The sequence below is a fragment of the Vespula pensylvanica genome, chromosome 9, assembly GCF_014466175.1.
Source record: "Vespula pensylvanica isolate Volc-1 chromosome 9, ASM1446617v1, whole genome shotgun sequence".
Taxonomy (NCBI): domain Eukaryota; kingdom Metazoa; phylum Arthropoda; class Insecta; order Hymenoptera; family Vespidae; genus Vespula; species Vespula pensylvanica.
The window spans coordinates 807818-833188 of record NC_057693.1 but is presented as its reverse complement, the minus strand read 5'-3'; the positions used below and the strand labels follow the sequence as shown (position 1 = coordinate 833188).

The 25371-nt window shown below is 32.9% G+C and overlaps 1 protein-coding gene across 5 annotated transcripts in view; it reads right to left on the bottom strand.

Annotated features, from left to right (window-relative positions):
* LOC122631419 (putative polypeptide N-acetylgalactosaminyltransferase 9) overlaps positions 1-25371 on the bottom strand; it is a 167188-nt gene that overhangs the window by 41513 nt on the left and 100304 nt on the right. For 3 of the 5 annotated variants that reach the window (XM_043817078.1, XM_043817073.1, XM_043817076.1), the window contains 2 exons: positions 6896-7699; positions 5924-6119 (listed from right to left, as the gene is read on the bottom strand). In XM_043817078.1, the coding sequence (XP_043673013.1) occupies positions 5924-6119; positions 6896-7151 (452 nt within the window). In that variant the 5' untranslated portion in view covers positions 7152-7699. Of the gene's footprint in view, positions 1-5923; positions 6120-6895; positions 7700-19131; positions 19329-23425; positions 23710-25371 lie in introns of those variants that run through there. The other 2 variants (XM_043817074.1, XM_043817077.1) reach the window with 2 other exon arrangements.

The window sequence follows — 25371 nt, the reverse complement described above, 5'->3', positions numbered from 1 at the left end:
ATCATATTTGTTAAAATGTAAATAGTTACATCGAAATGCAATAGTACCTATATAAGTCGAATTCGTTCGTTCAATTCTTCCCGCTCTTTTCCACTCTATTTCCGTAATTCCCCAACTCCTCTCTCTTTCTCTTCCTACTTTCTCTCTCTTTCTCTTTTTCTTCCTCGTTCGTTCGTTCGTAGTAACATTCGCGCTTTATAGCATGACTTTCTCGTGTTTCAGTCAGTCGTAGTTAATAAAAGCTTCGCAAATATCAATGAACGACGATTCATTCGTGCCACTTCAACTACTACAATTCTGACTTTGGTGTTCCCACGATCTACAGTAGCAGTGTAATCGATCCTTCTCTCTCTCTCTCTCTCTCTCTCTCTCTCTCTTGTATTCCGTTCAACCAACCATCTCTTTCTATTTCTCATTCTCTTTCCCTTTTCCGAGAGTGCATCTTGACCTCCTTTAGAAAATACCCTTTCTCATTTTAGTAATTAAAAACGTAACGCATCTTTAGCGAAGATACTTCTAACTGTATACTTTGGGGTTGGTATATTTCAGTTTAGAGCAGCTACTCTATGACGTAATAAAGTTGTATAAATAGACCTGTTTCCTTTTTAATATCACACCCCATCCTCCTACCTTATCTTACAATACACATTGATAACGAAGTGTTACGTATAACTTTGTTTTTGCTTGGTTTTGACTCGGTCTTTTGAACTTTTTGAATGAATACTTCAACGAGTGGATATGGAGAACAGATATCATCGAGTACTTTGCAACTTCTACAGACTTAACCCCTTCTGATTTCTTCATGTCGGATTTAATGAAAACAGAATTTATTTGGAACGCTTGAAGTAACTCGTAGAACTTGATAAAATCTGTAAATCTCTATCGAATAGACGTATTCAGTGCAAAACCTATAGATCTCTATACATCTTTATACACCTCTATACATCTCTATACTGTTAGAACATTACTAGAAATGTAGATCGAGTATAGTATAACTTTCTCATCGACGATGAGACGTCGAGAACATCAATTGGATTATATATCGAAAGAAATCCTTTTTAAAAGGTTTTTCATCGTTGCTTCATTGTAACTCACTTTTACATAATGAAAAAAAAATTTTACTTTATTCGAATCGTGAATAAAACTGCGTAATGATTTCAAAAATTTTAAGAAAAAGAAAACAAAAAGAAAGAACTAAGATCTATCATCTTCGTCTCAATTTGTCTTTTTAAGTCGTTGCTGTGCTTAAGTTTTTACATTCACAATATATAATTAAATCATCGATATACAACTGTAATTGCTATTAATATACAATTAGTATATTAATAATAATTAATGAAAAAAATTGTTATTAATATACAACTACGTAATATACAATTACAATCATTAATGGAAAACAAGAAATCTACAATATCGAGATATCTATTAAAAGTTTAATTTAGAAAAAAAAAAAAAAATTGAAAGAGACAATAGATATCTCGAACACTTTCAAAGTAGATTTACATTGAAATGACAAACCTTTTCGAGACGTTCCTACGAACAAGAAGATGCAAGATAGTCGGGAAGTCGACACAATGGAGGGAGATATATTTGCACCAAGAATGGATTCCTGGAATGCATAGTGCAACTGGAAACTGCACGGCCATCTCCGATCATTTTGCATTCGAGTACCACGATTTACTTCAACGCTCTATCTATTTTCCCCTTTCTCTCTTTCTCTCTTTCTCTCTCTCTCTCTCTGTCTCTCTTTCTCTCTTTCTCTATCCCTTTCCCTCTCTAGTTTTCGCATTCGCTCGTTCACTGGCAGACCAGCCAACTTATTCCATCTGGATGCGAACAATTCACCATGGTAAAGGTACTCGCGATATTCTTCGTTGACTCGTACCGACCCTACAAACTGCTACCGGTGCTTCTATTTTCCAGCTCCGTCAACAACATCTGAATTGCTGCTATGAGTTTTGTTGCTCCGATGTGAACAACATGTCGAGTGAATCTAAACTGGAGATCATTTCGCTAAATATGTTAAAAGAGATTAGCTTGCCGGAAAGAGAGAGAAAGAGAAAAACGAGTGATATCCAAACAGAACCACAACACTATAATTCCGTATGCTTTGAATGAACTTTATAATCTAGATAATCTCTCTAAAAAAAAAAGAAGAAAAAAAATTTATCACATGGCACCGAGCAAAAGAAAACAATTTTGATAAGACCATTTGTAGCGTTATCGTAAATGTTATTTATATAAAAAAAAAAGGAGAGAAAAAGAAAAAGAAAATTTCACCCTTATCGTCGTTGGTACTGTCTCACAAAAATAAATGGCTGGCATAAGCGAGGGGCATGATAGATTTTTAATTAAAAAATAGTGACTTCCCCGCGTGAATATAAAGTCAAGAAGGGAAGAAAATGAAGCGGTCAGACCGCGAAAACTCGAGCATATTTTTTCATTATCCTTCTAGGAGTTTCCACCCATTCGATGTCACAGAAAGAGCGAGAATTTAAATTACGAACTCCTCGTACACTCGAGTTCATTCCCGAGCGAAAGAAGGAAAAAGAGAAAAAAGAATAAAAGAAAAAAGAAAGAAAGAAAGAAAAAAGGAAAGGAAAGAAATCGGATCCTTCTTATTTTCTGCCGTAATACTTTGGAGGTAGCAAAACTGACAACGAGCACGATAAAAGTCAAATCACCGTAATTCGTTATATACTGATATTCGCTGAAACGAAGCGCTAAAATGAGATTCCAAAGAGGCAGATAATAATTTACAAGCCGAAGAATTCTTAACAAAGCATTTTCCAGAAGATAAAAGTTTCATTATTTTAATTTACTTCAAATAACCCACGCGAAACTTTTATGGTAAACTTAAAAAGAAAAGAAAAAGAGAGCGGACAAAGAGACAACTAAATTATCGAGCCAACGGCGGCTGTTCGTTCTTTTGAAAAGTAAAACTACTTGAATACTTAGGTACGTCGAAAAGGTGACTGACTATTGTTCGAAGTAGAAATATAAACGACTTGTTCCATTCGCAATGAGGAAAACGAGCAGAGTTTATAGAAGGCAAGAGTTATTATACGATTCTTCTTCGCTCGATTTTATTTCATTTATTTTTCAACTCCGTTGGAAGAACAATAGCCTTGAAAATATAACAATCAATTTTATGTTCTCTCAAGATCTTGAAAACAACAAGACAAATATAATTACGATTATATCTCGACTAACTTTTCTTTGAATCATTCGAATTAGCTATGACGTTTATCTAGAAAACTAAACCACCCGAGATATGATAAATATAGCAAGTTTAATAAAAACATATCATTTCAAGTCCAAGATAGTGAAACGAGGAACAAGTAGACTTTCAATGTATCAGTAGTAAGAGAAATTGCGAAAGTGGATGAAGGCTGGCACAGACTCGTTGCTCATAATTCCTTGTTAAATTTGTCCGTATTCTCCCTTCACTTTTTTCTACCCTTCTCCTTTTTAACCCCTTTTCTGTAGCTGCTAGAAACGACATTGCCAATTTCCCTTTGAAGCTCAAATGAAAAAGAAAGGTAGTCAACGAAAAGGGAAGTTAGAAAGAGAAAGACCGAATCATGTTGAACAGTAGAAACGAGAGAAACGTGAAACAGAGAGAGACAGAGAGAGAGAGAGAGAGAGAGAGAGAGAGAGAGAGAGAGAGAGAGAGAGAGAGAGAGAGAGAGAGAGAAAGGGATAAAGACGAAACTTTTGTCTAATGAGATGCAAACTGCTGCTATAAACGCGCTTACGTGAAGGAAGACGAGTTAGAATTTAACACGTGCTTACTATGAATACGTCAGCCAAATACATGTCATCTGTACATCGTATGACTACCTTCTATAATATGAATTATGCAATAATATACGATACATATTAGGCATATTTGCGTCAATATGTTTTTCGTTCCTTATCTACATATTTATCTAAATCGTTTTGTTTTCTCTCTCATTAAATCGGTGGTATCTATCTAACAACCAATTACGAAGTCTGGAAAATATAATGATGATGATGATGATAATGATAATGATAATAAAAATAAAAATAAAAATAATAATAATAATAATAATAATAATAATAATAATAATAATAATAATAATAATAATAATGATATAGCACCTAGTTTACTAAAGGAGAGGGAGTTTGTTCCTCCTCCTATTATCCAACACGTTAAATTGTAACAAACGACAGAGAATATGTTCGGGGTAGTTTCTTCCAGGATATAACTGAAGTTGTTGGAAATTCGCAAAGATTATCTCGAAAGTACAACTATAAATACATATATATATATATATATATATATATATATATATATATGTATATATATTATACATACATATGTAGAAATTTACATCTCCCTATAGTCAGGGAATGGACCCCGATCGCTTTTCCACGACTATTCCGGTAAATGGTAAATTAGAAACACCTGTTTCCAAGTGAGCACGCGTGAGTTTATACACGTGAAGTAACGTATCGGTGTGGTCGCACCTTTGCTCGTTTAGTCGGTTAGAGGATCGGTGGTGGGTTGCGAGTGTCAGTAACAACAGGCGCCCGCAAACTTTGCCCACCTGTCCTGATAATGTCGGTTAATATCATGTAAATTGTAATTAATATTCATGGGCTTAATTCCAAAGCTCGCGCGTTGGGAGCTACGTCCCCTACGTTAACGTTACCATCCGTGTCGCCACTGCCGACTGCTACTACTCTTCTGTTTTACACCCATTCTGTCTACCCGATATATATATATATATATATATATATATATATATATATATATATATTCGCTCTTTTCAACGACCTTCCTCCTCCTCCTCAGGACGGACCATCCTTGCGAACTTTTACCGAAAATTTACGATCGTTCGCGAAATACGCGTTATTTTCAAGCAAGAGTTCGTTCGAGATCGTTCATTAAAATTCTTCTCTAGTCTAGCTTTCCTCAAATAAAACGACTACGATAGAAACTATAGAAAATGGTAAAATTTAAGATTATTCTTTTCAAACGTTTAAACTAACAATCGATTTATCGTATCACTCTTAACCATTTACTTTTTGAAGTTGTAACGTTTTAATCTTTAAACAAAGGATTCGTATACGATATTATACGCAGGTCTGTTTGCAAAAACTATCAGAACGTTCGTGGAAACTGGATAATCGTTAACAACGTTTGAGTAATTTCTAGGATCGAGGGAATTGTAATCCTCTGGGGATGTTTCTTCCGCGTTGCTGCACGGTCGGACCTTTGTACACGGAACACAGAAAGAGAAAGATAGAGAGAGGTAGGGAAAGGTAGAAAGAGAAAGAGAGAGAAACAGATAGAAGAGAAAAGGCGTGCACGATGTAACGTATAATCGTCGACACGCTGGCGAGATGAGCCCTCGAGTCGCAAAAAGTGGCACACCTCTTCCTAGCAATATCTTTCGGTACACGCTTCATCGGTCTCTCTCTCTCTCTCTCTCTCTCTCTTTTTCTCTTTCTATTTCGAGGAAAAGAACAGTTACTCCAACGTTGGCAAGGGGCTTATACGCTTAGACATTCTCACGATCCATTTTGCTTTGAGCTCGAAAGCCAACCGACGGGCAATGATTTTGCTTTTCCTTTCCTTTTATCTCTTTGCTCACTCTCAACATTCTTCGCGTATTTCGATAAAGAAAAGTTTCGTTGGGGATGAAGATACACATATATCCCCTTTCTTGCTCTTTGTTTGGTGATAAAAAAAAAAAAATAAAAGAATGAAAGAAAAAATTGAAAGGAAAAAAAAAGAAAAACCAAATTGCGTTTTATAGGACAGATAATTCGATTAAACTTAAATTTCATTATGCTATCAAGTTTCGGACGAATAATTTATTATTAGGTATCGCTTATTTATTTATTTATTTATTTATTTATTTGTCTATTTATTTATTCATTAATAACTCACCATTGGTCACGTGGATCGGGTAAAGTTCTGTGCACTGAAATAAGATCGCTGGCGTACTGATTGAAAGCGTTGTTAACCCAGCCATCGTCAACCAGCTTTTTGATCTCCGCGGTTAGGTTCGTCGGTAAGATAACGGGTCTTCCCATCTCACCAAGTGCCGCCACGTCTGGGTCACGGGGAGCAACCAAGACGGCTCCTGTCAATGAAAAACATCAAAGGATACCATAAAAAGAACCTAGCAAGAAAATACGAGCAAGTTCAAGAGAAAAGAATAGAATATTTTTGAATCGTCCATATCCACTCGTTCGTATCTAAACGAAAAGAGGGAGGACAAACGGCAAAGAGAAAGACAGAGAGAAAAAGAGAGAGAGAGAGAAAGAAAGAGAGAGAGAGAGATCATATACTTTCTAAGAGCTTTCTCGCATAAACTTCGGTTTTATTTGCTTGGCGCCATACTGTTCAGGCGTATCCAAACGCAAGCTGCGCCAATAGGACTACGCCACATTGCTATTGCTCCTTCTGAAAATAATTTTATCCCATTCCAGGGCAAGTTGGACCCTCGTGTATACGATGCGGCAATAAAGACGACGACAAATTGCTTTACTGCCCACTACGGTGCGAACTTGTCTCGGAAACTCTCTTACTCTCGCTGCTTTTTTTTTTTTCTTTCCTTTTTTCCCTTTTTCTTTTTTTCTAGACTCCTCGTTAGGAATATCAAGCACTCTCCGTTCTTCTTCCTAGCACTCTCGCCATCTCTCCTTAACATCCTCGACATTATCGTCGAGAGAAGAATATTGCGATGGATGACTCGATTAAAATGAGTTACTCGAATAGGAGTCATCAGTTCTTTCTTTTTTTTTTTTTTTTTTTTTAAGGATAAGTAAAATAAATTAATATCTTTTATTGGCTCGATTTCTCAATCAATTTAATGAAATGAAAAACAAAGAAAAGAAGAAGAAGAAGAAAGTTTACCTTGGTCAAGACCAGGTTGATTGAGTTTGGCCTTGTTCTGTACGTTTCCAGATGTCTCCTTTTTAAGAGGAAGCGCCGGTGGAACGAATCCGTTAGCCACCTGAGGAGGTGCTGCGACACCAGAGGATGCCAAACCTTGTGCCACTGCAGCAGCCGCTCGATCCTCCGTATACAGAAGGAAACACACAGTGATCCAAACAGCCGTCGCCAGTACGGCGATCTTCAACCACAATGATCTTCTTCTTGGAAAGCCCATCCTCTTATTTTTGCTCCTCTTGATCTTCCTGTATCTCTTCTCTTTCCTTTTCTCTTCCTCGATCCTTTCTCCCTTCTCTCAATAATTCCTCCTTTTCGTTCCTACTTCCTTCGCTATTCTCAAAGGGTTTCTATGCGTGTTACCTCAGCAACATTCTTCCTCCCAACACTTGTTGCCACTTTACTCTACTCTCGCCTATATAAACGCGATAAAACAAAGAAACAAATCGATCCCACTTTACATCGCCGATCTTTCGACGGAGAAAGTAAAAAAAAAATTACGAGCGAAGAAAGAGACTGATATATATCCTTCTCTTCTTCCTTCTTCTCTTCCTCCGTCTTTTTCTTCTTCTCTTTTTCTTCTTTTTCCCCTTAATACTTTCACGTATTCTTGAAGAGTGATATGCATCAATCGTTGAACGAATCAATTTGAATATATAGTTTCTATGTTGTATCTTAATACTGTTTCGATCAATATATATGCGTCGATGATATGTATTTGTAAATAGTTTCTTCAATAACGCTTTAACGTCACCGCATTTTTATCATCTGAAAAGAGAAAATGATATGACAGGATTATTATATGATTATTTATTATACTACGAAGAATAATTATTATATTATGAAGTTTCTTTTATATATATATATATATATATATATATATATATATATATATATTAATAAACATGTGTGTACAATAGAATTTAAAAAATGAGCTTTTTCTTTCCTCCCCTTTCCTAACTCCCTCCCTTTCACCCTTATCATCATATTATTCGTTTCGAAACGATTTCAAAAAACTATTCGATCGGATATATCTCATACGCGTTATAAAATCGCGATACTTTATTCACGAATAAATGATCATAAGTAATCATTAGGTCGATCGTTCGTTCGCACGTTATCGCTTTTATTTCTGCGATTTTACTTGCTCGTTAATCGCAACGCAATGTCGATCGAATATACGATCGGTGTCGAATAAAAGTGTAATATCATTACGGAAAGTAAATTATCCCAGCGTGTGAGCTCATCGCAATTCTCTCTTTAATATCGAAATAATATAGACGTTTAATGCTATTCAACGCCATATCACGTTGGACAGGATTGGCCGATCGTTTTAAATGAAGTTTATTAATGTTCGCGATCGCACGAAGATTCCTCTACATTTTTTGTTATTCGTTATATTTAACAGAATCTCGATTTAAGAGAGAAAAACCACCGTGATATAAAAAAACATATAAAAAAATTATTCTTTTTGTTTTTGTTTTCTTTTTTTTTTTCTTTTCTTTTGAACAAATCAAAAAAATTCTCCTATGCCATTGAAATGTATGTCTCTAAAATATTAAAAACAAATACGATAAGATATTGCTTCTGTTAGCTGCACTTTTGTACGTTCCGCCATTAATCTATGCCCGAAAAATATTATCTATTATCTGATCGAATGGAACATATAAAATCAAAAGTTAATACGCCGTCTTAACACTAAAATTATTCGATCTACTTTTATCTCATTTATCAACTTGATCGATTACTTAAAAAAAAAAAAAAAAAAGAAAGAAAGAAAATACAAGGAAAATATTTGATTTTCATTATCAAATTTAACCATAATAAACAAAACAAGCTTCTTTGAAATTAATTCATAGAAATTCATTATAATTACATATAGTCTGTTATAATCAAGCGTTTGATAATTAACCTTGGAGGTTAACTTGATTATATATGATCATTAAGTTATAATGATAAAATTGTTTACGACGTTAGGTAAATATAATTAAAACGCTTCATTGTAGCTGCAGTTGCAGTTTCCTCGTGGCTTATAAAGGAGTTAAAAATTTAATCTCGTCGGTTCTATCTTACGACGAAAGGTACATAAGGCAGAAGCGCGTAATGCAAAAAAAGAAAAAGAAAAAGAAAAAATAATCTGCGCGCGGACAAAACCAAAGCGGTGCATAAATGAGACGGAGATTTTTTACTAAAAAATAAAAGAAAAAAAATCGTGCTAAATTTTGAAGCCCAAGTACGTTGAGTTTGTGCAATTATGCGTGGATTTCGCGTTAGTAGAAATTCTAAATAAAAAAGGAAATAAGAAGATTATTACTTTTTTCCTCGAAATTTCGTAAATTTTTTTCTTCTATTGCAGTGCAGTCAAACAATAAAAGAAGAAATAAATAAAACAAGTATCGGACGAATTAATTCGTTCTAATAGTTCTCATTTGTAAAATTTATCATATGAATGTAATACGATAAATATTCATTATTTATTATTCGACTATTAATTATTTCCAATGAAAAGCTTAATTACGTTGAGTAAAAGATAGATTAAAAAAACAGAAAAAAAGAAAAGGAGAGAAAAAAAGCTAATAAAATTTCAATCCAACTAATGCTTTTGTACTCAAAAATATTTCAATCAAACCAACGCTTTTGTACTCGAAAATACGCGCTAATAAGATCGTTAAAAAGATCTTTAATTATCGATAGAAATCTTTCCACTGATACCATATTAACATCATAAATAACTTTACACGATAACTTACATTAATGCGAAAGGGAGAAAAACGCAAACTAATCTGTTCGAGTTGAAATACCTTTAACGTTCGATCCATTAGTTTCAGCCGTTAGCGATACTACCAATACGGAAGTTGATAAATGATCGTCTATAAAAGGTAAAATCCAAGACTTAGTTGGATCGATATTATTATAACGGGAACGATCGCTTCAATGTATCTCTTGCGATTTAATTTGACGAACGAGCTATTTTGCGTCGAGCTACGATTTATATCGATTAACAACAACAACAATATCAACATTAATAATAATAATAATAATAATAATAGTGACAACTTTAAATTATTATATTGAGAACACAGTTTCGAAATGCTGTTATAAAAATTTGCGTAAAATCTTTTAATACGGCTTCCATATTCGACTATTGAAATTTCCCATAGGTTATAGTAATAATTATACGTAAAGAATACGTGTCATCTTTTATAAATAAGCAAGCTCGTAAACATTCTGCCATCATTCAAAATTTTCATCAGAGTTTATTCCATCGTGTTTCATTTTTCCGTATCCTGTCTCGCGACCATAACTCAATTCTCCAATAGACAAAAACCAAACAATGAAAGTAGACGCTTTTCCACGAGAAAAGAACGATCTCTCTCTCTCTCTCTCTCTCTTTCTCTCTCTCTTTTTTCATCTCTTTTCGAAATTTTCTTTTGCACATTGAAAAATATCTCATAAACGTCATTGGTTTCTACTCTAAACGAAATTGGACAGGTACCAAGTAAGATACGGACAGGAAAAACAAAATAAAAAAAAAGAAGAAGTAGTAGAAAAGAGAAATTGCAAAACGCAATTTCGCTTTTTCTGAATGTTATCTCACTCCTGATTGAATTTAAACCGAACGAATTCAGTCATTGTAACGGAAACGCTTGCATTTGCTCAAAGTTTCGTTAAGCTTTAGGAACGTAGATCAAAGTATTTTATACGCCGTGCGTTCCCGTTAAATTTGTATTTTATCAGGGAATATCAAGAGCGATAGAAAGTGAGTAATTTTCGATGGATGTGTTAAAAAAAAAAAAATAAGTATTTACTTAGTTACATTGTATTTACATCACGAAAATAATATCTATCTCGATTCGAATTTCTAACGAGTTAAAGTATGAAATGAAATAATCTACTTCTGTTAGAACTTTTAATCTATCTGCTGTTTAAACGATGCGTATCACGTCATTGGAATTTTCTTTATTTATTTTTCCGAATTTCCTTTATTCTTTCTCGCTTCTAGGTTTCTTTTTTTTTGTTTTTATAGAGATATCGTAAAAGTATCGCGCGATTCTACGCGTAATATACTGCAAACAAGCTAGAAACTTTCTCACTTTCGTATTATACAAAGGCGTTGGAATCGAGAGGAGAAGATACTACGGCTTTAGTTTCATACGTTGCACGAGAGAAAGGCGTTAGCCGAAGTAAAGAAGTTGAAATTCGCTTTCGTACCAAGTATCGTCAATTTTCACGAAGTTGTCTGCTGTAGCGAAATCGTGGGAGCTTTGGGAAAGGGGTGGGGTAGAGATGAGGGAGAAGAAACGGTTCTGTGCAATTCGAAGCGATACGAGAAGGAGCTAAGAGTGTTACTGTTGGGAAAGAACCGAATTTCCAGTAAAATCTGGACGATGAAAGGCTATGCTTATAGGTTATTTGCTAGCTTCTACGCAGTCGGCATCTTGAAAGACTCCAAAATGTGAAAAGCTTGGTAAAAAGGAGTAAAAGAGAAAGAAAGAGAGAAAGAAAAAGCTTATTTCTAGCGTATCATAACCGAGTCAACGAGAACGTCTACGTATTTCGTTTACCGGGAAAGCAATTGGATTTTCAAAAAGAGAGAATATATATATATATATATATATATATATATATATTCTAACGTCTATTTTTATCGCATTTGACGTCTTCGCTGGAAGATTTCACGGGCAATTCTTTTCTTCCTTTTCTTTTCTTCCTGAAAATATTATGGATCTTATTATCCCGAAATTGGTAAGACCAATTTCGAAGTAATTGTTAATATTATAGAGGCATGGCTATTAATTCAAGAATTTAATAGAATCGAACGATACGACAAAAAAAAGGAAAATCAGTATTTTTGAAAATAATATATTGGGCCGATCATTGTCAAGATTTTCGAAAACTTTTAGTCCTGGAAGCTTTTATTCTCATTTTCGTCAGACTTCACGAGAAGCTCCATTTACGGACACGAGTAGTGTGGATACGTTATTGTCTGGAGTAAGCTGAGACAAAAAGGGAAAGAAAGAGAGAGAAAAAGAGAGAGAAAGAGAGAGAGAGAGAGAAAGAAAGAAAGAAAGAAAGAAAATAACACAGACTATCGAAGAAACGTTAGTACCGAACGAGCTGCTGCACCCTCTTTGAGAAACTCGTACGTGGCCAAGTAGCAAGCTTCCCTTTTAGAAACCATTACTATCGGGCGACACTTTACACTAAAGGCTTCACTACGTATTGCCGGAAAAGCAACCTTCTTCTTCTCCCTTGATGCGACCAATCGAATTCGTTTCGTTTCGATGAAATGCTCGATTGAGAGCCAAGAACGACGCTCTTAATAGATCCTTTTATATCTCAGCGAATCTCTCGCAAATTCGATTTCGATCTTTGCATTCATCCAGAAGTGCACATTAAGAAAAGAAACGTCACTGTGAAAAAAGCGTCGTATCTTTTCTTTATACACGTCAGATCGCTACGAACGAAAATTTTTCTTCGTTCTTGCATTATTTCTCGCGCTGGAGAACTATTTTACCTTTCTTCTTCTTCTTCTTCTTTTTCATTTACTTTTTATTAATATCATTTATATATCTCAAGCTAAGAGGATAACGATGAAATAAAAATTATATTATTAGTCATTATATATTAATGTAACGTGTTGATAAACAATATAAATAATAAGTTACGATATCATATATATGCATTGAATATATAATATATAATATAATAGTATAACGATATAATGTAAATTCATTGAATATATTACAATGTAATGATAAAAAGAATACTCAAAAATAATTACAAATTAATTCAATTTTAATCTGTGTAAAAATTTTATAACGTGATAATCCTTGTATCGATGAATTACTTTCACATTGGATTTTACGTTTTGTAAGCGTAACATTTTTTTTTCTTGTCTTCTTTTCTCTCTCTTTTTTTTTTTTTTTTTTATTTTCGATTGCTACACGACGTACAACAATATGCCAAATACTATATCAGTTTGGTAAGCGTATTCTACTGACAATTTATTGCGCGAACGTGCGAGGAACATAGATACAAGTCTTTTGTCAGTAATCGGCGACTTTCTAAAGAGACATATACATACATATGTACATACGTATATATATGCACGTGTTATTTCACGCCATGCGCGTGTGAGAGGTACATATTCGGTCACATAATCAATACTCCAAAGACTTTAATCAAAATAACGTTTCATTCTAAGCTAAAACAATTCCTATTCGACTCTGTGACTCGTCAGAAAATTACTTTTCTTTTTGTCGTGCAAATTTTACTGATGCATTCGGTAGATTAAAATAGGAAAAACAAGTTCATATAAAAATATACAATCGTTTTCGTCGTATTATATCAATCATTTACATAATTTTAGATAACTTATCATCCATATTCTGATTCGTTCAAATCTGCCTGATATCGTCTGAATTTATTGGCGACCACAACATGTAATAATATACCTCAACGTTATCTATATCAAACTAACTGCTTTGACTGTCGTTGCAAATAAAGATCTATTCGATTTAAATCCGGCCATTTCGAACGAGTCAGAATTTCAACGAAGAATAAGACGTATATAACATAAAAACAACTGTAAATAAGTATCAAGATCATATCAGACATGTATTTATATGAACTTATTTTTCTTAATTTAGAATCTTGCATGCATCAGTAGTAGTTAAAACCGCGTGTTCTCTCTAACACCCTCTGTACACCTATATATAAATTTCACAGTCGAAAGATTTAAAAAAAAAAAAAAAAAAACAAAGAAGAAGAAAGAAAAAAAGATAAAACAAAAAAAAGATTGGAAAGAGATATTAAACGAAGAACACGTTGAAAACTCGATGAAAACCAAGCGAATCGTTTCTCGAAGCAGTCATCGTGGCATGGAAAATGTGTTTGGCGTTGAGAAATTTGCCAGCTCATCGATGCACGAAATTGCATCCACAAGCGTTTTACAAGATACAATATAATAATACTAATAATCTTGGACCTTCTTTTTATTCTTTGTTACAACATTCACATCCGTCGATACGGATCGTCACGTTTCCTTTTTTCTCAAACAGAATGAATCAAAGCACGGCGAATCAATTTCCTCGGAGAAACAAAAAACTTAGAAAGAAAGATCGTTTTATTTAAAACGTGATTCAAAAGAAAAGAAAAAGAAACGACGGTATCTCGACCTCCATTTTGATTTGCTTTCCAAAGAATTGAATTTCAATTCGATGAAAGTTAACGCTCTATTCCAGGAGACAAAATTACTCTTTGCGGTAAGATTATCAAGTGTTATTTACCAATAATCATCTTCCGTGATAACTTGTACTACATAACGCTTTAAAATGAAATTAAAGTGAGACATATATATATATATATATATATATATATATATATATATATTAAAATTTTTGAGAGGGTTGTCACCCTCCTTAGAGGGTTACTCCAAATGAATTTATAAGAACCTATCCCCTTTGAAAATTAAATTATCCTGTCCCGGTGCTTTCCGAAAAAATTACTAGATATCATTAATAATTTTGATATACATTTCTCCTTGACACGCTCATATATCTATAGCAAAACGTCTATTTAAAAATTAATTATTCATAACTTAATTCCTAAAAATATAATCTATTAAATAATGAAAAATGTATCAGAAAACAAAATTCATTAGTAAAATATAAAACTTATTAAAAATAAATAATTCATTGTAATAATTAAAAATTATACGGTTTATTAACAACTACATGAAATTTTATCGAGATATATAATCTAATTAGTTTCAAATCAATTTATTGCAAGATTAATTAAATTGTAAATTAATTAAAAAATTATTTCCTCTTTATTTTCTCCTATATATACTGGATTATGTACTTGTACAAATGATATACGTACTTATGCATACATATGTATATATATATATTAAAAAAAAAAAAAATTCATACCTACTCCAAGAACCGAGAAATAATCTTGAAAGCTTATTGAACGAGAACTGTTTCTCTATTTCCATTTTACTTCCTATATCAAATATATATATTTCCCTTCAACCAACTGAATAGACATCGAAACGATTTTACGGTAATCCGAGATACGAAATACGAAGCATTAAGTTTCGCTTCCAACGATGGAAAGCACTAGGCTCATATAGTAGAGCAGCCATAAAGAGTTAACAGGGTGACCCGCTAATGGAGTAATGGACATTCCGTTCGAGCGTACCGTATGTCCTTGGAACGTCGCCAAATAAGTACCTATCCAACCCTTACGGTACTTGGACGCTCTATTATTCGCTTTTCCATCCTATCGGATAAACGTTTTTCCGCCAAGGAAACATCACTTTCGTTTCTTATCGAAAGATAAAAAAAAAAAAAGAAAAAAATATATATATATCCCCGATAATTATACATTCCAATTAACGTTCGAGACGAGTTTCGAGTGAGACTAAAAATAATTTGGAAAAATTAAAAAATAAATAAAAAAAGAAAAAAGAAAACACAATCAAAAAAAAAATGTCCTTCCTTTTTTCGATCGGTAAACGAACGTTCGAGTTTAAAGTTAACACCTACTTCTCCCAGCGGGGCTTCGCTTCCTCAGTGGAGGTCGAGAGGCCACCGTGTGACCCCGACGAAACGTCGTTACGTGACTACAGAGACTTACCTCACCTTCTGTTGAAACTCGCCTTCTTACTCTCCTCTTTCTCTTCTCCCTCCTCTCCTGTCCTCTTTCTTTCTTTCTTTCTTTCTTTCTTTCTCTTCTCGCCTCCATGTCTCGTTTTCCGCGAGAACGCGAAGACGTTTTTCACTCGCATAAACCGAGTAAGTTTCTCTCTTATTTTTCTTTCCATTCTCTTTAACAACGACATCGTCTACGTATACAGATGAGAAGATATAAAATTTCACAGGAAAAAAATTGCCTCGCAATTACCTCATCAATTTTTTTGGGCACGAATTTTCTTTTTATTTCTTTTCTTATGGAGTGAGGAGGAGAGAGAGAGAGAGAGAGAGAGAGAGAGAGAGAGAGAGAGAGAGAGAGAGAGAGAGAGAGAGAGAGAGAAAGAGAAAATATAATCTTCTTTCTTATTAAAAATTCTAATATCGCCAGTATTACGAAGGAATTTTAAACGTGAAACTTCAAAGTATTTTGCGACTAGCAATGTTAACCAGTGACCATTAAGCATTAATAAAGAATCGTATAATATCTCTCGTAACTATTAAAGAGAGAAAGCTAGAAAAAGAGAGAGATAGAGAGAGAGAGAGAGAGAGAGAGAGGAAATTAGCGAACTTCGAAGGTGAACAAGTAAATGGGCAGGTAAATGGGTTGTCCTGCAGGTCACCGACACAGTCCGCAAACTAGCCCCAGTTGGCTAGCTCTACTCACACACCCCTTTCTAACGCGACACGCGCACGTTGTAGGGGATTGTGCGGCTCGTAGAAACTTGTACCCGGAAGGGTTTAAACGGCACCTCGGACTAGAAAGCGCGAGCTCGGACGACTAATCAAATTCATGCCTGTGGCGCGATTCGCGCTCGATTTCACGGCTCTTCAAACTGGATATGACTTTTCTCGAGAAAAACGTGACGATAATTTCGTATGCGGAAAATAAATTGCAGGGACATTTCGAATACGTAGAGATTTAAATGGATAGATTGATAGATAGATAAATAGATAGATGGATAGACAGATATACGAACATACCAGATATAATATTAATCAGATCGAAACTATATGATTAAACGAAATAAAGTTTGACCTTAATTATAGAACTATATTTCAACAAACGGAGAAAAAGATGAAGAGAGAAAGTGAGAGAAAGATACAGAGAGAAAGTGAGAAAAAGAGAGAGATAATTTAGTTTTATGAGTTTCAACAAGCTCTTATACCATAATGAAGTAAAGAAAAAATTAAAATACGAATCATCGTAGCATCAATACATCAATCATCATTATCGTCCTATTCAAATATTAATAAAAATAAATGTATAATATTAAATATTTGATAAGAAGAATATATACATATTAAACTAATAAAAAATAAATACAAAAATGAATATAGAAAGAGAGAATTTATATATATATATATATATATATATATATATATATATTATATAAATATAAGATATAGATGTCAATTAAACATTAAGTTGAAATAATCAAAACTAAAAAGTCAATTAAACATTCTATCTTTAATCTTGTTAAGTAGGAAGAGATTTTACTGATAAGTATAAGCAGCATGTTCTATAGTCTGATAACCAAGACACTTATCGGGAGAGGGAGAGAGAGAGAGAGACAGAGAGGGTGAGATAAACAAGGTTTCTAGAACTTACACGCTATGTTTATTGTAGTGATCCAATTAACACTGGGGAGATAATGTTTCGGCGATCGTAATAACCGGCGAAATTGGTCGTAGGAATTGCACGGCCGAAGAGATGACCTGTTCGAGATAACACCTTGAACGGTCCTCATTCGGAGATTACATCCTTTACGAGAGATAGTCTCTCGTTGTAAACTAGACCAAAGTTGAATTTTATTCGTGTAATATACGATAAGATTCAAGCGTCAGTTTGTTGTAAATTGTCTATCACTTTCGTCCTCTTTTTCTTTTCATTATATATATATATATATATATATAAAACTTATCTTATCTTATATATTAAAGTTATTCAAGGAAATATTGTATTTGTATAAATAAATAAAATTCTTACTTTTATTTCTTAATTTACTCTATATTTCTTATTAGAATTCTTTATCCAAGTATATGTTTAAAGAAGAAAATTCTTTGATATTATCTAAATATCTATTTGGAAGAATAGAAAGAGAAAGGATTAGAACTAATAGAATAGAAAGTTATCACCAAGATAGAGAGACAGAGATAGAAATAAAAAGGGAGAGGTAGAGACAAAGAGAGAGAGAGAGAGAGAGAGAGAGAGAGAGAAAGAGAGAAAGAGAAACGAAGCGTAGGTGATGCGTCAAGGGAGACGAGAGTAAAACCTTTCTGATTACTCACGAGACCGTGGCAGACACAAACGTGATTGGAAGTTCAAATCGGATTCACAAAGTTCGCCACGGCACGGCACGGCACGAAGAACCGGCTCACGGAGAGTTCTCTATGCGGAAACGCGAGGAAAGATCGGCGAATATCAATCGTGAGTGTGTGTTCGCGTACATATATCCTCCGGCCATGTCGATTGATATCGTCTACTACTTTCGAAACCTTCCTCTTTCTCCTACATTTACGCTCGAAGAAGTTCCTTGGATAAGGCTTCGGAATCGGTTTCAAATTCGTTTTACGAATGAAACGAGAAGCCATTGGAACTAACTTCTTTCCAACAAAATTATTCAACATTATTACTAACATTATATACAAATAAAAAGAACGAATATTATATTATTAGTGTTATTATCCTTTTCTTTTCTTCTTTTTATTTTCTCTTCTTTTCTTTCTGTCTCTCTGTCTCTCTCTCTCTCTCTTTTTTTTTGGTTTTTTTTTTTTTCTTTTCTTTTAACTGGTCTCTTTTTATGGAGAAATATAAAGGGACGAATATATTTTTTATTCCACGTGTTCTATGCCGCATTATTTTTTATAGTCGAGAAATTTGTAAGTGGGAACATGCAGTTTTTTTTACAACTAAACTTCTTGAAATGATTCCAGTATCGGAAACTATGATCCATGAATTCTCCAGGCTTATTCCACATCTTCTTTCTTTTTTTTTTTTTTTTATTTATTTTCTCCGCTAATTATTTTTCTATATTTCCCATTATATTCGACGAACGGGTTTCGAACAAACATTTCTTCATTAGATAAATAATCTTGCTCGGTATTTGATATTTATTATTTTGTCCGTGACAGAAATATTTTTCTCTTTGAATATTCGTTTAAATTACATTATTTTCCAATATTTTCCAATGCGTATCATATTTATGAATCGAATAACAATTATTATCGTTATAAATTATTTATTATTTTAATTATACGATCGATAACGTCAACTTTTAACGAACAAAAAAGAAAGAAAAAAAAACAACGAAAAAAAAAAAAAAGAAACGTAAGAGAAGAGAAAAAAGCAAAAAAGAAAAAAGAAAAGAAAAAGAAAAGAAACGATCGTTCATAGTCGTTTATATCGAATAATACAAATATTGTCTGACGTTTATTGCACGATATCTCGATTAATTTTCCACTGACTTGACTGACCATCGAATTACTCGTAACACTTACGTTAAAACGACGCGAGACAGAGCGGCGTTGGAGCGAGAGATGGCCGTCCGTTAACAAAGTCGCTTCTACGAAACTCGGCCATTGTAGTTTCGCCAACTACACTCGGGACTGAATGCTCACCCGGATGTTCCACTTTGCGATTTGTTCTCCAACGTCGTCCGTTTCTCTCCCACTCTTCGAATGGAAGGAAGGTCTCTCTATGTAAATCGCGAAATATTAATAACTCGCGATATCAACAAAGACTTTATGAACATTTTCCTCTTTTTCTCAAATTGAAACCAAACAAAAATATATATATAAAAAGAAAGGGAGAGAGAAAGAGAGGGGGGGGGGTGAAGAAGGTAAGAAGAGAAAGAAATATATAACGAATAACAAGAGAAGTTTTCATCTTTCCGTTCCATTCTTCCACATAAAATCACAGATTTCTTCTACGATTCAAGACGAACCATACGGAATCTATTGAAAGAACGCCGGAATAAAGAACGCCTTTTCTTATCTCGAGCCTAATTTTTGTCGACTCGAACGTCGATTCTAAGATAGGAAAGTTCACGCGACATTTCGAATTACTTGCTCGTATAGAAAAAGAGCGATATGCTCGAGTTTGTTGAAAGGAACAAAAGACAGAGAGAGAAAGAGACAGAGAGAGAGAGAGAGAGAGAGAGAGAGAGACAGGAAGAAAGAAAAGAAGAAAGAAGGAAAGAAAGAATGAAAGAAATAAAGAAAGAAAGAGAGAGAAAGAAATAGAAAAAGAGATAAAGAAAGATAAAGAGGAGAGTGTAAGATCGCGAAAATAAACGTTGACATGACAGATACGTCGAGACTGAATTCCGAGCTCTAAGGAATACTCGGTATCTCGGACGTTGGTGTACATCTCTTCACGTAGAGACGTATAAAGCGCGTCCGTGCGAGAGAACGCGGAGAGAGAAGAGAACAGCGTTATACTCGGCGACCATTGTTACGCTGACGTTTCTACGAGGGGTAAAAACCAAGAAAAGAGGAAGGATCTAACGTTTACACGGGGCTAAGCACACGTGTAAGTACCTTCAGGCTGAGCCTCGTGTTTTCACACAATAAAAGAAAAAAAGAAACCCCATCGATACCAACGTCGTCGTCGTCGTCGTCGTCCTCATCGTCGTCGTTGTCTCTTTCTCTTTACCTCTTTCTTTCCGTCTCTCTTTTTCTCACTCGTTAAAACATTCCCTAGAAACTCTTAAATGTGTGTGTATCCTCGTTTATCATGTATCAATGTTAATGGATAAAGGACAAATCCGTTCCTACTTTTTTATACGAATACGTATGCAACAGTGATACAATATTCAAAGGATATGCAACAAGTTGATACGCATTTTTATCGGTTCAAAATAATTTTTTGCGTTCTTCTTGTGTAATGATAATTTTTTTGTATAAGTTAATTTTTTCTTATATTATATACGTTTACTTCGCATTATATTGTTTTGTTAGTTTATAAAAATTATCCTGATACCTATAAAAAAAAAAAAAAAAACTTGTCTACAAAAAAAAATATGGGAAAAGAAATCGTTCGAAAAAAATTGATGAAAAGAATTAATTCTCAAAGGATTATTCGTTATCTTTTAAATGCTTCCTTTGAAACGTACGATAATACACGGTAGTATAATAAATAATTTCGTCGTGAAATTTAATAAAATATTTTGCGAAGCGAATTATTGGTAATTAAATGAAAAATATATTTTGTACGTAAACGAAAGGGTTCTCTATCCTGTAACGTTTGCTTGAAAATTTTCAAAGGCTTATTTGAAACCGTCCTTCGTTTCATATTAAACTTGGAATTAGTTCCATGGAAAATTTCTTTTCTAACGGAATAACAATAAAATTACGACAAAAGCACGAGTGTTATGCATTTTTACGTAGCTCCCAACTATATACACAAGCCTACACTCCCCATACAATTTTTCCTTTCGTGTTTGAAAACGAAGAAAAATGGAAGTTGAAACTTTCTTGAACGTGACAAATTAAATTATATATTCAACCGTACTCGCAGAGATGTTAACGTTTTTCCTCTATGACCCTTCTATAATAAATCCGAATATCCATTTTGTCGTTTTCACGTTGTATTCTTGAATATCTTCAATTATAATATAAAACAAATTCCTCCATCAGAACAGGAAAAAAAAGTAATACGCATGATAAAGGATCAAAGAATAATTTTATACTGTTATTCTATTCACTTCATCACTTCACTTTTTGTCCATTGCGAGCAAAAGGGACCGACTTAAAGTAAACGTTAAAATAGCGAAATAGTATTCTTTTTTATAAACTACATTATTAAGGGAAAAGAGAAAAACTTGTTAGGCAATGTGCGAAACACTTAAATTTTCGTTAAGTAAGAAGTAAAGCTAAAAACGAAGAGTAACTACCGCGAAAGAAAACACGGTGACGAGAACACGCAGTGGGAACTGAGCATGGGGGAAAAGGAGTACGAGAAAATATATATATATATATAAAGAGACAGAGAAAGAGAGAGAGAGAGAGAGAGAGAGAGAGAAAGAGAGAAAGAGAGAGAGAAGAAAAAGAATTTGTCTCGTGCAGTGCGAGTGACGTGGATCGAGAAATGAAAGAAACGTGGCTGTTGAGAGACGTGGATCCTTTCCACAGGACTTACATGCCGCTGGCTACATTGTCCTGTCTTCCGAGCGTACTACTAAAGACTCCGGAAGCCATTTGCAAAATGAGAGAAAACGTTTTCACGAATGCGATATAGGTGTGTCCGCTTTCATAATTCAAAAAGCGTCCAACGCTTTCTTTGGTTCCTTTTAACGCGACTAATACGACTCTCCCGCTCAAGCTTAATTTTCATTTTTAAAGAAGACTTTAATGGATTTAACTTTAAATACGACGTATTAAAAGTTATGAATTTATTTTCACATAAACAAAATTGCATAGATGTGTGTGTGTGTGTGTGTGTGTATGTATATATGTATTTTGTTTTGTTTTGAAATAACAACGATGTACCTACTAAAATTGTTGATGTTTGACATGTAAAAAAAAAAAAGAGAAAAAAAAGAAGAAACGTTAAATATTGGAAATCTTTAACGAGCATAAACAATGGTTATAATAAATACAATAAATATAAATTTTTCGTTAGAAAAATATATTAGGATTAGATATTATCCATAACGTTTGCTTTTAAGTTTTTAATTATCAACCGATATACGAAATTTATGATTTGTATAAGTAAACTTGAATAAATCAGCTCAATTCTAAATTTACTTATAGGTATATGTTTCTTTATCAATAATTGTGTATACGACGCCAAATACATCTTCATTATCTAGATACTCGACTTTTTTGTAATCTCATTCGTTTCTTTTCTGTCTTTTTTATTTCTTTTTTTTTTCTTCTTCTTTTCACTGAAATCATTTATTCAAAAGCAATTTTGTAGAGATCATATGCATTATCATTAGACGTTTATATGGTTATTTTTTTTTCCTTTCTATACCCGAGATGATTTATTCAAAGCAATTTTGTAGAAATCATTTTATACAAATGTATCAGAGAGAAAAATTACATGAGTTGGACTTTCTTATAAGGTAAAAGATTGAATTATCAATTTAAAATATGATTTGTATAAAACTGACGTTATGCATTTCTTCGTCATCTATTATAATTAAATTTATATTTTCTTTCTTTCTTTCTTTCTTTCTTTTTTTTTTCTTTAAATTATTCTAATCTCATCTTATATAAAAATATAATGAAATAAATAATTGCAAATAGAGAAAGTTCGTCTTATAAATTAGATATATTAAATAGATGATACTTCTATCTATTCCGATCTCGTTTTACATTTTCTTCTGAGTCAGTTACACATCTCGTTTTAAATTCATCGCAACGTTATTTTTTCGTAATGAAATCGATACAGTATCTTTACTTATTATTCAATCAAGTGACTAAGACGTTACAAATACTCTTGTGAAAAAAATCGCAAAAGAGATCTATGCTATTGGTTACTTTTTCGATTTGTTAAATTAATATTTTATATGTTCATCAGAAAATTTAATTTCTCGATAGAAAATGAATCGTAAATGTCTATGAGAAATTTCAATCATATTATCATTTATAAAAGTGGAGTTTCTCGGGTTTTATTTTTAGCTTTTCACGATATCGCCAGTCGATCAACTTTCGAAATCACCGTTTACTTCAATATTTAACAAATTCCAATATCTCTTTGATGCGGTAGAGAAAGTGCATTAAGCAAATAAAAAAAAAAAAAGATAACTAAAATAAAAAACGAAGGAAATATTTTTTTTTTAATTACCTTAACAGTTGGACGATTTAAATATAGAATTCATAGTCGTGAGGAATCACTCGTTTCTTCAAAAGTTTCTTCGCAAACTTACTTACGAAAAACTACACCAAAACACTTGCCTTATATACACTTTTCTTTCTTTTTTTCTTATTTCTTCCTTTCTTCAATTAAAATTTAATTAATGAAAATTTGACGGAGACTTACAACTGTTATTTCAGAACGACTTCTATTTAAACTGTACAATGCTACGAGAAAAAATTCTCTTTAGCAATTAAACGAACCTATCTCCTTATCTTTTGTTGTTGACTTACTGATCTGATAATACGCAACTTGTACAAATTCATCGATGTAAGTAAATAGATACTTTTAATGTTTTAGCATGAATATCAAGAACACGTTGGAGATAAAAAAAAAGTAAAATAAAAATAGATAGCATATCTAAAAACCGTAACACAACCATATACCGTAATATAATATCATAATAAATATAACAAGTATAAACATAAATAATATATAAATAAAAGTAATATATAAATATAAAATATATAAAATATAATATAATATATAAATGTAAAAATATAAATATAATATATAAATATAAAATAAATATGTTTTTTGGATAAAATGACGAAAGTTTTTTTTTTTTCATCTACATCTAACCGAGCTAATTAGCGCACATCTAGATTTTAGAATTTATCATGCATATTCATAGAAATGTTTCATTAATTAATTACTAACATTATTAAGATAATTTAATTAATTCAGACTTTTTTTCCTGCATACTTATACGATATACAGTTAAATTTATAATTTCATTTTGTAAATAGATATACAAAATTCATAGATATATCTTAACAGGAATATCTAAACAGAATATTAATTATTGTTATTCGTTAAAGTAATTACAAATATAATCGATAATAAATTCACGATAAGGTACCAATGAAACATAATGCAAAATGAAAATCTATATAGAGGATATCGTAGGTTATTGATCTTTCGATTTAACAAATATCGTTTATTTCACTATTTTCGAATTATCCCAGGTATGTGAAGAATGTATATGATAGAAAAGTCGATGAAAAATTAATGAATCTGCCAGCTGTCGTGACGAACGCAGATGGTTACGAGACGAAGAGGACGCATAAAAATGAACGGAGAAATGAGAGCGAAGTGTCTGTTTGCGAAAACAGCCATGAGAATTTTCAATCTATTGATCGTTATCATATTTCTTCGTATGACCCGATCTATTCTACGAAGCTAATAAAATAAACCTAAAGAAAAAAAAAATCTTTACTCTTTTGACCATCTTTTTAAAAATCATTCCAATAATTTATTTCCTTTGAATTAATTTTAAATATATAATAATATCATTAGATTCAGAATTATTTCTTCGTTTAGACTTTTTAACATCTATCAAAACTGAATTATCATACTTACATATACATTCAAAACGCGATCTAAAACATGATCTACTATCATTACTCTAAAAATATTCGATTCTAACGTTTAATATCGATAGATAAAATTCATCCAAACATAATAAAAAATCGAATATTAACGTAAAAGAATTTTTTTTCAACAAGATGAAGGTTTTACTTTCTTTGATGAATTTCAAATAGAGAGATTTCATAATTCGATATTATTCTTGCGATTTCAATAATGGCGGACTCGAGAATAATCTCTAACGTCTTGTTACGATGTTGCGCTTTAGCAAGAGAAGGAAAGAAAAAGATAAATAAAAGACAGAGAGAGAGAAAGAAAGAAAGAAAGAGAGAGAAAGAGAAAGAGAAAGAGAAAGAGAAAGAGAGAGGGGAAAGTAAAGAGAGAGAGAGAGAATATACAAACGAGAAGAAGAGATATAAACCCAAATGAAGATCTGCCTTACGGGAAGCGTCGTTCAATTAAAGCGTCATCAACCGCGGAAAACTTTTATATGAATGGTTTTCATTACG